Raw genomic sequence first — 14,789 nt, forward strand, 5'->3', positions numbered from 1 at the left:
TTAAGGCATTGAGCTTATGGAAATGTGTTAGAGCCGCAAGAGGACACGAATCCTTACTAAGTCTGTGGACTCTTTGAAAGTGTAACTCATGAGCCAATAACTTATTTTTATTTTTGAGACGAGTCTCGCTTTGCCCCAAGGATTGGGAGGAGGCACCTTGTTCCAACAGTCATGGGACATCCACTCTTCCAGCAGACCTGCTTTTGCCCTGCCCAGGTCCTCGGGGTGCTTACAGATTCTACACTCTCATGGAACTTCTTGCTTCTGGAGCCATTGTAAACCCTTCTGAAGCTCAGGGTCCCTGAGGGCTTCTGTCTTCTTGTCACCGGGGCTGTGAATATGGACATGGTGCCCCTTCCCACACCCCCCAACCTGCCGTCAGCATTTCTCTTAGACTTCACTGGCTCTAAAACCAGTATCAAGAGCTCTGCAGGCACCCAGGGGAGAGGGGAATGGTCTACATGTCTCACCAAAAAGAGGTCCTTGTAGGCCCTGCACCCCTTGGAGTCTCCGCTCCTCTTGATCTCCCCGACCCCTTGGTCATCTTACTCACCCGAGGTAGAAAAGCACAAGGAAAGTCAAAGGTCTGGGCTCCAACCCCCCCACTTCCCGTGTACAGCCTCAGAGAGCCTCCGCCAAGTCATGTAGCCTCTGAGCTCAGCCTTCTCATCTGCCACTGGCCAGAGCTACCTACTCACAATGCAGTTGTGAGGCTTACCAGGTACTGCGTGCCATGCCCTGAGCACAGCACCTAGCGCTAAATGCCAGTAAATGGTTCTTCATAAGCTTAGTGGTGAACAGGGGTCACTGCGTGTGAATGTCGCCCTGCCCCAGGGCTTTTCCTAGAACCATGATGAATGTTCGGCATATATTTGGATACTTACCAGTCTGTTCTGGTGTCCTTATTCCTTGTTCCAAAATTGTTTGCTCTCAAGGGCTTGCTTTCTACACTTTTTTTTTTTTAATCAGGCAGTCCCCCTAACCAGAATGGGTTCAGAGTGACTCACTGCTTTCTACACCTCTAGAAAGTTCTAGCAGTGCAATTGTCTCACTACCAAAAAAACGGAAACAAGTTTAGCTGCCTGGAGAAGCTGCCAGATGGGCTGTGGACCCCGTTCCCTTTAAACCGCAGCCTGCACTGTGACAGAGTCTGTGGGAAGCCAGAGGGAGAGGAAGATCCAGGGGCTCTTTCTTTCTTTAATGGAGGTGACCCAAGTGTGTTTAGAAGCTGAAGGGAGGGAATGGCTAGAGAAAAAGAAATTGAAAGCACAGGAGAGGCCATGGTGGGGTGGGCGGGAGACAGAGAAAACAGCAGGCACCTGCCACTCTGAGGTTTCCTGGAAGCCTGAACAGGAACAAGTCAGGGAGCTCCACGGGTGGTGTTGCCTCAGAGCAGAGAGCTGAGACCCGGAGGAGCTCCAGGAGTGGGAAGGAGTCTGGAATAGGAAGACAATGAGAGCCCAGGTGTGGGCCCCGGATCCTCCACAGGAAATGCAGGCAGGAGTCATTTCCTGCAGCAAAGAGTGTAATGAGCTGCCGAGTCCTGGTCACCTGGAGCCCTTTCCCATAGCCACCAGGCTCCCCTGATCTCTCACATATTTACATTGTGGAGTCTCAGTTTAGATAGCTGAGTAGGTAAAACTTTAAGACAGGGTCTTGCTCTGTTGTCCAGGCTGGAGTGCAGTGGCATGATCTTGGCTCACTGCAATCTCTGCCTCCTGGGTTCAAGTGATTCTCCTGCCTCAGCCTCCTGAGTAGCTGAGATTACAGGCGCCCGCCACCACCACGCCTGGCTAATTTTTGTATTTTTTGTAGAGACAGGGTTTTACCATGTTGCCCAGGCTGGTCTCAAACTCCTGACCTCCTGATCCACCCACCTCGGCCTCCCAAAGTGCTGGGATTAAAGGCGTGAGCCACTGCACCTGGCTGAGTTGGTAAAACTTTAATATAGAAGTATAGCATTACATGAAAATAGTATAGAAGTATAGCATTACATGAAAATGGTATTATGGCTTTTTTGTATGGAAGGCTCAAATACAAAAGCATTTTAAAAGCTGTTCCTATTAGCATAACTATGTTTTCATATTCTACTTAATAACAGACTTCTCATGCACATGCATCACAGATTGCATCCGTAGGTGGTCCATGTGTGGAAAAGACCACATACCCAGTCTTCAGAGATGGTTCTCTTGGGGCCACAGACTCAGTCTTCCTAGTCGGAAAACTCTGCATGTCCTTTCTAGTTTGCATATTTTAATTTCCACTTTAAAGTGCAGACCACAGGACACCTTTCTGGCATTTTAGTCCACACTTATATTGAAGTTGGGCAGGAAGAGAGAATTCTATTCCTAAAAATGAAATGCATAGTACATGTATCTCACTTCCCATGAACAGCCACAAGAGCGTTGCTGAATGCAGGTTTTGCCCTCTTGTGGAGTTCTGCCCCTCCCCTGCCCCTCGCCTCTCCCCAGCCCTTCTCATCAGCACACAGCAAGCGTCTTGGGCAGGACAGCCCTGCATAGAGCTCTATGTCAAGGGCTAGTGTGGCCAGGGGACTCTTCCAGCATAGATTGAAGCTGTTTGTGCTTCAGAGCAAACTCTTTCCTCACTGACTCCAGTGTCCAGAGGGAATGAGGACTGCTGTTATCCTTTGTCATACTCCACTCTTCAGGACCACCACCACCCCCCACCCGCCACAATAAGAGTGCAAGACACTGACCACACTACATATTTTGATTACAGGTAGGCTTGTCAATAATCAACATTTACATAAAAACAATTAACAAAATACACCAGTGTGAAATTTCTTTTTCAAATGCCCTACAAAAACAAGTATTTTAAAAGTCACCCAAGTGGCAAAGTCCACCCGCTGTGCTGAGGGCCTATTGAGTCCCTCTTATTTCTAGCAACTCAGCTGGTCTCTCAATGCCCCCAGGAGCATGGAGGCAGAGAACATTCTGTAATGTCAACACTGGGACATGGCAACAATAAAATAAAAATGGGAAAAGTTTAGCTTCACAAGGATTAAAGGAATACAAATAACTATAAAGTTTCATTAACTATTCCCGATAAATTGACAAAATCAAGTTCACAGTGGTAGACAGCTGATTCTCAGTGGAAAAGGACAAAGGATCCGTCAGACATGTCTGGTGATACTATAAATCAGCATAACCTTTGATGCGACACAGTCATGCAAAATATGACAACCATAAAATTCTGACCCAGCAATTCCACTTTTGAAAAAACAGCCCCAAAGAGACAGGACAAAGGTGAGAAAAGATAAATGTGTATTGCATTGCACTGTATACTAGGAGGACTTTAAACGAATCCTATCGACCAAGGGATGCCTTAGCAAACCACACCATGCCAGCATGCCATGGGGTTCTTCGTGGACGTTCAAAATGCTTTGCTCATGCATGAATTTTTATATATGAAATAACTGAAAGTAAAGGGAGAACATAATGTATTCAGTATGATTTGCAATTAGCTGAAAATGTGTACAGGTTCACACAGATCACGTCAGGAGTTAATTAAGCATGACAAATAATTGCTATTTAAAACTCTTGGGATTATTGTTGTAAAGTTGAATTTAAAACAAATTTTAAATTAGAAAAAAGAGGGGACACCTAGAGGTGAGTCTCACCCATGCAAATGCTGTGTGTGGATCTAGAAGGCAGAAGGTAGTTCAGGCCACGACTTCTCAGCCTCAGCTGACGTTTCTGCCAGATAATTCTTTGTCGTGAGGGCTGTTCTGTGCATTGTAAGATAATTTCCAGCATTGCCGGCCTCTACCCACTAGATGCCAGTAGCACCTTCCCAGTAGTGACAATCAAAAATATCTCCAGGCATCACCAAATGCCTGAGGTTTGGAGGCTGGGGGTCAAAATCACTCCCGTTGAAAAACCACTGGTGTAAGCCACCAACTCTCAACCTTAGCTATGGGAAGGGGACGGGAATTTAGGAGGGCTGGTGGAAAACCAGTGTGTGTGGGCCCTTCAAAGAAGGCAGTCCCTATTTGGTCGGAAATTCAGAATGACATATCCTGATTTCTTTTTAATCTGCAGCTAATTTCAAAGTTGAAACACAGTGGCAGTCTGAGTTTCACGTCTGTGGGTTGCGGTAGGTGTCCACCGTACCCCACAAAAAATTGTCCACAAATTTTTTCTGCAAAGGATAAATGTTTTCGGCTTTGTGGGAAAAACTCTGTTGAAACTACTCAACCCTGCCTTTGTAGGGGCAAGCCGCCACAGGGAATAGGTCAACGATGGGCATGGCTGTGTTCCAATTATACTTTGTCAACACTAAAATGTGAATTTCATGGACTCCTCTTGTCACAAAATGTTATTCTTTTTGTTTTCAACCATCTAAACGGGTCATTGTGGCTTTTAGTTCATGAACCTACAAAAACAGGGCCTGGATTTGGCCTGTGGGCCAGTGCCCTGGGCGGCAGGGTGCCTCCTGCAGCAGGAGTAACTAGGGGCATGTGGGAAATGGGGACAGAATGAGACTGGGGTGGACTGGCCAGCACAGGCTTTCCTTGCACCCGGAGCATCAGCAGAGTGGCCGGAGGGATCCATACTGGGGGCCTCTCCTTTTTCATCACTCCCCATCTCCTGCCTCCTTCAGACCCTTGCATGCTGTTTTCACACCGCTGCCTCCCAAGACACCAGAAGGAACTTGTGGTCTTTTTATTTAAGCCACAGATTGGCTTCTCTGTCATTCTTCAAAATTTTTCTGCTCTTACTGTTAAAGAAAGGCCACTAACCTAGCTGTCTGCATGGATCCCAGGGACTCAGAAAACTGGTTAACAGGAATTTTATCCATTTTTAATGACCTTGCTAAAACACAAGTCTTCCTGTTTGTGTCCTCACAATGTCTCTGACAGTAAACAGGGAAAACACAGATGCCCTTCTCCAGTCACAGAGGCAGTCCCGGGTGCCCAGAGCTGGGACAATTGGTGACTCGATCCAGGAGAGGAAGAAACCAGCGCTCTGAACTCTGAGCCCGCATCCTGTGAATCTGCTCAAGAGAGCTAAGTGTGTGGCCCACCAGTGTGTTTTGGGGACTCACAGAAACAGCTCCTCCCATCTAGAGAGAAACAGACACCATCTTCCCACCCCTCAAAGGTAATAAAACCATGGAAAATGATCAAAGGAGGCTGATGGAAGGGGAGAAAGGAATGAAAAGAAACAAGAAAAACAATAGGAAGTGTTAAAAGATGAGAAGCTCTGGCAGTGGGGGAACAAAGCAGAAGATAGGGGCAAGAGGAGAGAAAGGAAGAAGAAATGAAACAGGAAGGCCTGGGTGTGGATTTGCAAATTGTCCAGGAGGAGACGCTTCCGGCTTTGATGATGAAGGAGCAGAGGCCAGAGGGCAACGTACTTATCTCTGGAATCTACTCACAGAAGCCACTGGGGATCCATTTTCTCTCCCATCAAATTCTTAGATTTTAGGTTCAAAAGCATCTACATCCAGGTGTGAGACAGACAAGTTTGTGAAAACTAATTCCAGGCTCTCTTCTCACCCACCTCCCACAGAATTTGAGAAAATTCCCCCAACTACGGGTGGGCAGGAGGGTTGAAAGAACAGCTGTGGGAGTACCTGTGCCCTCCCCCATCCTCGGACCAAGACAGGAGGCAAGGCTAGAATCTCCCCGTATGTTCACGAATCCGAAGGTGGGGTTGCCAAAGGCTCCATCTGGAACTCTGGGGACAGTGGGCTCACAGAAAAGCCCACACCACAGAAGGGGTGGCGAGCAGGGAGAGCAGACATCAGGGGCGGTGTGAGAATAGGACGCATCCCTTTTGTTTGGTCCCTTCCTACACCTGGACCTGAGTGCAGGACAAAGCATCAGGGGCATTGCCCTAGCGTCCTGTTCCCCAGTGCCCTGCCTAGGGCCTCCCTCATTCCTTGCTGTACCAGAAGTCAGTGTTCTGTAAACCGCAGTACCGAGTCCTGGGTGGGGTGGTTGGGGGATGGCTGCAGCCGCTGGAGATGTTAATGAGGACGGAGCTTTGAGAGAGCAGTCACACCTTCCTGTACCCATAGCAACGAGGCAGCAATTGGCTAAGGTGAATGGCAGGTGACCCAACGGGGACAGGAGGGACCATAGTAAATACACGAGGCCAGAGTCAAAACCACAGCCGGACAAATACATGACCCAGAGGACTCCACTGAGTGACCAACTGCCCGACAGATGCTGCGCCATTGAACATCCTCGGCACTCAGAGCCAGTCCCAGGCAGGACACGGGAGGGCAAAACCCCAAATGTGACTGAGTCACAAACCCAAGACAACTCCGAAATCATCATACTGGGCTGAGGTTACTTTGAAGTTTCAGGTCTCAGGCTAGCAATTAGTTTTAGGAAAGTAAAGTGATGTTTTGCACACCTGAGTGGGTGGCTTGCGAAGTTCACACTTGCAATCCTAGTACTGATTCCTCACACTCGCCTAGAAAAAATACCATCAGTCTTCCTGGCTGGCAAGTGCTAGGTTCACTGCACCTTGGGCCACTCACTCATTGTCTCGCCTGCCCTGATCTCACCAGGCTCCTAGTGACCTCCCACAAAGGTCAAGGGAGTCACAGCTGACTCTGTCACTGTAGTTACAGGAGGAGCCCAGTATCATCTCAGTGCTGAAGCCAGCAATCCACACTTTCGTGAAAGGCTCCACTAATAGTCACAAGCTCTGTGCTCAGCTAGAGCGAAGGAGAAGAAGTCCTCCTGCTGGGGTTGCAAAGCTGCTAAGCATTGCATATTCCCAGGCCCTGCCCTGCTGCATCCGGGAAGAGGCCTTTTAAGGATATGTTCAGTAAGCATTCCTGGGCTCTGAGCCAGTATGAGGGGCCAGCGTCCCCTCATACTGACAACCACTGCAATGTCAGGTGCCTTTCTGCTCCCAGGCTGGGTGCTGAATAGAAGGGCAGCGGCAGCTGGGAAGTGGCCCCGGGAGACTGGACAGAGCTGTGCCCGGCAGCGTGCATTCCCCAGGGCCCTCCCCATTCCTTGATTTTTTAGTAGTCAATGCACTCTAAATTGGAGGTGAGGATTCTCAGGTGTGGTGTTGCTACAGACACTTGAGATCTAAGAGGATGTGAGGAGCCTCAGGCACCCCCTTAGGAAGGTCCACTCCACCTCCAGCCCCAACGGTGGGGAGAGAGGAAGGCTTCGGGGCTACCTCGTAGGGGAAGCCCAGAGCCCAAACCACCCAAAAGCCAACAAAACAGCTGTCCTCTGGCAGCAGGGAAAGGCCTCTGGAACTCTGAGGCGTAGCCCCAGCAAAGGCTGGCACCATGACCCAATTCCTAGGAGGCCAGGTATGTCCACCTTGGGGGTCCTTTGGGCTCAGAACCTGGGCCCTTCCTCCAAAGCCAATCTGTCAGGAGGCACAGCTTCTGTGAGAGCTTGGTATCTGAACAAAAGAAAAGAGATTGCTGTTCCTTTCCAAAACTTGGGCTTATCACCATCCCTTCTTCCCAGCACAAGGTCACACCTGTGCCGACCAAGTTCAACTGGCAGCTCAAGGGCAGGGGAGACTTTAACCCAGGCAGGATGTGGCGGGGCCAAGCAAGCGCTGCATGCTGAGTCTTGACATCTTCTCTGGCAAGGGCCATCCACACTGAGGCCCTGAGGGTCTCATGCTATGGTCGCATTTAGACTTCTCCTTTGGTGTGCTCTGGAAGTTTCTGAGACACAAGAAATTCCCTGGTTGTCACTGAATTTTTCAAATACGGATTTGGGGCCGCTGCCTCCCACACATGGTCTGGTGCTAGACTTTCTAGACTTTGACCAGAAACGAGAAGCTGCTCTTCGGCTTCTAGGCAGGTCCCTTCTGGCATCCTCGAACGTAGGTATTGGGATTTTCTGGGAGGAATCTCAGGTGAAACTGGGAGCTCCTCAAAACTTTTCCCCAGGGGACAGTCAGGCCTGAAGGGGTGGGTCACATACTCATTCTTTTCCCCTCCTAAATTGTTTTCCTGACCCGTTCTGGCTTCATCTGTGAACATTTCTTGCAGAACATTCCCAAAGTTCACCACCGACTTGTCAATAACCAACTTGTCACTGGGGGTGGAACATGGTTTTAAGATCCTGTCTTCTGTGTTCACAGAGTCATCAGACTCCTTCAGGTTTAGCTTATCCTGGCAAAGAAAAAGGGACATCCCAAGTAGTCATTTAGAAGTCACACATAACATAGCCAAAAACTTGTTAGGCTTGGGACAGCAAATGCCCACCTCCGGAACAGCCCCCACCTTCCTCCCAGGCCCAGAAGTGGTGCCCAACCCTCTCCATATGCCCTTCCACAGAGCTTGGAAGGAGTGGCACATTTCCTGAGAAACAGTGCCCTGAATTCAAACAATGTTTTAAATATATTTATACATGTGTATATAACTTTTTTTTTTATTTGAGATAGGGTCTCACTCCCGTTGCCCAGGCTGGAGTGCAGTAGCATAATCACCACTCACTGTAGCCTCAACTTCCCAGCCTTGGGTAATTCTCCCCCATCAGCCTCCTGAGTTGCTGGGGCTACAGACGCACACCACCACACCTGGCTAATTTTTTTATTTTTTGTAGAGATGGGGTTTCGTCATGTTGCCCAGGCTGGTCTTGAACTCCTGAGCTCAAGTTATCTGCTGCCTTGGCCTCCCAAAGTGCTGGGATTATGGGCATGAGCCGCCGCACCCAGCCAATTCAAACAATGTATTCTGCTAGAGTGTGCAAGGCTGTTTTCCACATCATCCCATGCTCACAAAACCCCAGTTAAGATGGAAGCACCAAAATTACAACTCTTAGGGATGGAAAAACCACATCATAGAGTCAGACTTGTTCAACCTCACCAGAATATCAGAGGTGGCCTCATGGCAGGGACAGTGACTCTGTCATTTGTATCCCTAGGGCCTAGCCCAGTGCCTGGCATGTAGTGAGTGATTAATAAGTGCTGACTCTAGAGGCCCAACCTGCAGATTATTCAAAAAGCATGTTAGTTATCAGAGAGCACTGCCTATGAATTCGTTTACTCTCTAAATGACATTAAATAAGCAGGAAAGTAAATGGTATAAATCAGTCTAGTATACCGGACTGGTAAGAGGAGGAAATAGAAAGAAAGCCCATTATAACAAAATGCCCATGCTCAAAAAAGACTTCTGAGTTGGAACAAGGACTAATATTCAAAATTTGTGCATCAAGGAAAAACTGGAAACAGCCTTTCAGTAGTAAGAATTTAAAGGTTATATTTGATTGGGCTTGTTTCTACGTAAGCAAGAAATTAAACCTTAAAATTTCCCTAACAGTTTTCCACTTAAAAATTTATGAAAATGGAGGGTTTCTAGTTAAGGAATACTCACTAGAAAACCCCAGTGCCAGTTAAATAAAGCCAAAGCCTGACTCTGATGTCCCCAACCTGAGAAAAACAACATGAGGCAGACTCAGACTGCCATGCCCATCAGCATTCCCTGGTGATATTTAGGCAGTCTTCAGATTAATGTGCTCTTGGCTGCTTTGTAAATGGTTTCAAATCCTATAGCCAGGCCTCGTCTCTCTCTCTAGCCCATCGGGTCAGGAAGGGTAGGGCCAGTGTCTTTATTCTGCAGCATCCTTTATGGGACCAGTTCCACCTGGGAACACACTGGGTCCTCACGAGCCTGGTGAAGGCCTTTCCTCTTGTCAAAGCGTGAGGTCAAAGTCGTTCCAGGAAGGCTGATTCCATCTGCCCCACCTGCCATTCCCTGAGACTTTTCAACTCGAGTTCTCTTGATGTGAACCTCGAAAAAAGCTCAGCCTAGGACTCTTCCCCATCTCCATTCACCTTGTCTACCTCCCACAACGATGATTTCCTTAATAAAAACAGAAGAGTTTACCTTGAAATCATCTCCACGCCATGTGGCTATACTACTTTCAGCAGGGTTGGGAACACTGGGCCAACACAGGTGAGTCAATTTGCTAATGAGAGAGAAGATTTTAAGATGGGAGGTGAATCCAAGAAGCATTAGCACCATATGGCTGAGTCAAAAGACTGAGGCTGTGCTAAAGGGAATTGTAAGTTTCCCTCCTAAATAAGGGCATGTCTGCCTGATAGAATCTGGGAAAGTGGAGTTGTTCTGCGTTGTGTGCTGGGGAGTGACATTGCAAGTTCTCTGTGGGATGTGATCAAAGGAGACTCCCCATACAAAGCTTATCTTCCCCTCTCTCCCATCCGGGCATCTCCATACCTACCCCAATGCTGTAAATTGCACCATCACAGAGTCATTCCTTTGAGGCTTATCCTCTGGGAAGGACAAGTTTATAAGGTTTTACAAACCTTATAAGCTACCCACACTTTCCTGCAATGGTTCTCGAAGTGTGGTCCCAAGCAGCAGCAGCAGCATCACCTGGGAACTTGTTAGAAATGCAAATTTGGGGCTTTACCCTAGAACCACTGAATCAGAAACTCTGGGGATGAGGCCTGATTCTGATGCATGCTAAGATCAAAATGATTACTTAAGTGTATAATGTACAAGAATCTATGCTGGTGGCTTGGTTACCACCTACAGTTGGTAACTGAGGTTGATATTAGCTTAACTAAGTGCAGCTGCTTGACAGAGATGACTCACAGCTGTCTAATTTGGAGAGCCAGTTCAACCAGGGAAGGACCATTAGGGTGCCATAAAGCTCACTGCAGAGAGAAAGTGTAAGACCCTGAAGATGTGCTTTCTTCCCCACAGTGGCCAGGGCAAGCAGGGCAAAGGCCCCTGCACCCAGACCCTCACTGCACTGCAAGCAAGCAACAAGCTTGCACCTGCAGACGACTGGCCAGCACTCCAACACCATGGAGACGCTGCTCCCTGCTCTGCCTGAGACAGAAGCTTGCAAGAAGGCCTCCTGCTGCAGCCGGGGCCCCGCTAGACACTGAGAGAAAGGGCCTGCTCTCCAACTCCAGTCTCAGATGGCAAATGGAGCAGACAGAGTCTGTGGGGCAGCTGGCACTCTCCTGGCCTCAAAAAGGCCTAGACCTGGGCATGGAGCTCTGGGAAACGAAAGTGCTTTTGCTTGGTAAGAATTCTGATGAGCCACTGAGCGTGGCCTTTAATAACCTCCATAAATATGCACCAAGTTAATAAATGAATGAACACCCCTTAATGGTAGAGTGCCCTCTCCTACGAAGCACCTATGATGACTTCAACCCCTTTTTGTCCCTGATTTTTAAGGCACCCACTGTTGTCTGCAGACTCACTTGGGTTTTTTGAGACCATATGCCACCGTCAGGATAATGAGAATAAGAAGGCCTCCACCAATCAGAGAAGTTATAAGGATAATCTCAAAAACACCTTTGAAAAAGAAAGAACAAAAGTCAGTAGTGAGTTCCTCACCTCCTTTACAAAAATCAATGATTAACTTTTTCTTCTAGTAGCTTCAGCAACACAATTTCTTATTAGTTTTCTTTCAATTAAATTCCATTTCTTTCCACTAAAAAACCCCCAGGTCAGGAGTTTGAGACCAGCCTGGTCAACATGGTGAAACTCTGTCTCTACTAAAGATACAAAAAATGAGCTGGGTGTGGTGGCATGCACCTGTAATCCCAGCTACTCAGGAGGCTGAGGCAGGAGAATCGCCTGAACCTGGGAGGTGGAGGTTGCAGTGAGCCGAGATCGTGCCATTGCACTCTAGCCTGGGCGACAGGGCTAAACTTCATCTCAAAAACAAAAACAAAAACAAAACACAGAATTTTTGGCTCCCCATCTAGGCATCTTCTCCCGGCAGCATTCATTCCAACAGCATTCATTCAGTGAATATTTATTTAGCACTTACTTTTTAATTTTTATATATATTTTTTGAGATGGGTCTTGCTCTGTCGCCCAGGCTGGAGTGCACTGGCATGATCATAGCTCACTGTAGCCTCAAACTCCTGGACTCAAGTAACCTCCTGCCTCAGCCTCCCAAGTACCTAGGACTTGCAGGTGCAAGCCATCAATCATGCCCAGCTAATTTTTAGGTTTTTTTTTTTTTTTTTTTTTTTTTTTTTTTAGAAGGAGTCTCACTCTGTCACCCAGGCTGGAGTGCAGTGGTACATCTTGGCTCACTGCAACCTCTGCCTCCTGGGTTCAAGCGATTCTCCTGCCCCAGCCTCCCTGGTAGCTTGGATTACAGGTGCCTGCCACCAAGCCCGGCTAATTTTTGTATTTTAGGTAGAGACTGGGTTTCACCATGTTGGCCAGGCTGGTCTTGAACTCCTGGCCTTGAGTGATCCTCCTGCCTTGGCCTCCCAAAGTGCTGGAGTTACAGGCATGAGCCACTGTGTCCAGACAGCAACTTTAGCTAAGGTGTCCAAGGAAGGAGTAAAATTCAAGCTGATCTTAATAGTGAGAAGGATCCAGCCATGTAAAACCATGGAGAAAAGCATTCCAGGCAGAAGAAACAGTGGATGCAAAAGCTTTGAAGCAGGAACAAGGTAAGGAAGATAAATTGGGGCAGAAAGCAGTAGGAAAAATGAGGTCAGTAAGGGACAGATGATGAAAGACCTTGAAAGTTATAGGAAGGAGTTTGGATTTTCTTTAAAATATAATAAAAGTCACTGGTGGCTTTTAAGCAGAGAATTCAGGGTTTGAAACTCTGGCTGCTGTGTGGAAAATGGATTATAGATTATCAAAAACGGAAGCAGGGTGATTTATAATCTATAGACCAGGGTAGGAAACTTCTAGGTTCCAGGGCTGGATCTTGCTTTCATTTAACTCTTGGAGAAAACTCCTTGAGCTGATGAAATTTGTGCCCAGTGTTGCAAAACTTCAATATAGCTTTAAAAAATTTTAAACAGCATATCAAAGAGAGTTCCTAGAAGGCAATGTTAGTCCATCAAAACAGAATATGTTTTCTCTGTAAAAAAAAAATGTCATACTCACATTTTTCCAGAGTCATAAAGCAATTTTGTTCTTGAAAAATGTGATGCTTAAGAGGCTTTCAAGAATATTTCAAGCAATTTTTAGCTTGCCTCAGTTATTGCAAAAACTTGGCAGTGTCCCTTCACTTTTGATCTAAAAAGTTGTTCATTCTTTAAGACAGTTTTAGTACGTACTTAAAAATCAAATCTCTGTCACTCAAGGACTTAGCAAAATTAACATATTTCTCTTTCTCCCATTCTCCTTCCTACTTTCTGCTTCATCCCCCTCCTCATTCCATCTGCCTCCCTCTCAAATATCTCCCTTAACCAGCCATCATATGAAGCTACATTTTATTTTACATTATTTGTTGTCTGTAGTAAATTTTTCTTGCTATTTTTTAAAGTAAAAAAGTAAAAGTGGGTAAGTTAAATATATCATATGCCTTTTTGCTCAAAAAAAGCCTCCAAAATGATGAGGTTAAGCCCCTTCCTATGGGTCAGTGGTCCTGTGTTAACCAAGGTTTTCCCTTGAAGGCCCTGTTGTACAGTGATACGGTTTGGCTGTGTCCCCACCCAAATCTCATCCTGAATTATAGCTCCCACAATTCCCACATGTTGTGAGAGGGACCCAGTGGGAGATAACTGAATCATGGGGGCAATTTCCCACATACTGTTCTCATGGTACTGAATAAATCTCATGAGATCTGATGGCTTTATACGGAGAAACCACTTTCACTTGGTCCTCATTCTCTCGTCTGCCACCACGTAAGATGTACATTTCGCCTTCCATCATGATTGTGAGGCTTCCCCAGCCACGTGGAACCGTGAGTCCATTAAACCTCTTTTTCTTTGTTAATTACCCAGTCTCAGGTATGTCTTTATCAGCAGCATGAAAACAGACTAATACATACCGTAACCTATGACATGCAGAAACTGGTGACTGTGAACGGGGAGACAGCCTTGAGACGGGAGCTGGTTTGGTGCTAAGACTGAAGTTGGCATTAATTTGACACCTCCTCCTCCAGATGATTTGTGGCTGCCCAAGAGGAACGACCAAAATGACCAGCATTTCCAAATTCAGCTCTCAACTTGCTTGCTCTCTCCCCTCCATCTCCTCACCTATATGCTTTCCAGGAAGGTTGGTGAGCCAGAGAGCAGGGTGGCTCTTTTCACCTAGGCACTGCCCTTTCATTTGACTTCCTCCAGCCTTTGGCAGATGTCATTTCTCTCTGATATAAGGTAAACGTGAGGGAGAGGTACTTAAGGCTTGAAGGAGATACTCACTGAATGACAATGTCTTGAAATTTATGCTGGTCCCATTGATTCCCCCAGCACTGGTGCTGGCCATGACCCGAACAGTGTAAGAGGTCTTTCGTTTCAGGGACTCCAGGCCATACTGCAAGATGCTGGAGTTGACTGTCTTGGCTAAAGCAAAAATACAGAGATCAAACACCACAGTCAAACCAGACTGAAAATTGTGTCCCAGTAGCACCAAAATAAGAACATTGGAACCTGTGCTTCCAAGCTCAGCTGTCTCATAGTCTGACCCCTATTCATGTCCTGCTTAAATATTAAGATGGACCAAGGAGCTCAATATAAGAGCTAGAACTATAAAAACTCTTAGTAGACAGCATAGGATAAATCTTCATGACCTTGAATTTCACAATGGTTTCTTAGATATGACGCCAAAAGCACAAGCAGCAAAAGAAAAAAATAGGTTAAGCTGGATTTCACTAAAATTCAAAGTTTTTGTGCATCAAAAGATAATATCGAGAATGAAAAGACAACCCATAGAACGGGAGAAAATATTTACAAATCATATATCTGATAAATAACTTACATCTAAAATATATAAAGAACTCTTATAAACTCAATAATGAAAAGACAACCCAATTTAAACATAAGAAAAAAGATTAAAAAGACACTTCTCCAGAGAAGATATAT

The 14,789-nt window shown here is 46.6% G+C and overlaps 1 protein-coding gene across 1 annotated transcript in view; it reads right to left on the reverse strand.

The window, feature by feature from the left end:
- Positions 1–1,933: 1,933 nt before the first annotated feature.
- The window catches only part of IL31RA (interleukin 31 receptor A), an 80,118-nt gene continuing 67,262 nt past the window's right edge, over positions 1,934–14,789 (reverse strand). Inside the window, exons 14-17 of the mRNA XM_050793150.1 lie at positions 14,130–14,270; positions 11,205–11,298; positions 9,853–9,934; positions 1,934–8,136 (exon numbers count right to left, since the gene is read on the reverse strand). Of these exons, the coding sequence (XP_050649107.1) occupies positions 7,651–8,136; positions 9,853–9,934; positions 11,205–11,298; positions 14,130–14,270 (803 nt within the window). The 3' untranslated portion in view covers positions 1,934–7,650. The remainder of the gene's footprint in view (positions 8,137–9,852; positions 9,935–11,204; positions 11,299–14,129; positions 14,271–14,789) is intronic.

This window comes from Macaca thibetana, chromosome 6, assembly GCF_024542745.1.
Source record: "Macaca thibetana thibetana isolate TM-01 chromosome 6, ASM2454274v1, whole genome shotgun sequence".
NCBI classification, from domain to species: Eukaryota; Metazoa; Chordata; class Mammalia; order Primates; family Cercopithecidae; genus Macaca; species Macaca thibetana.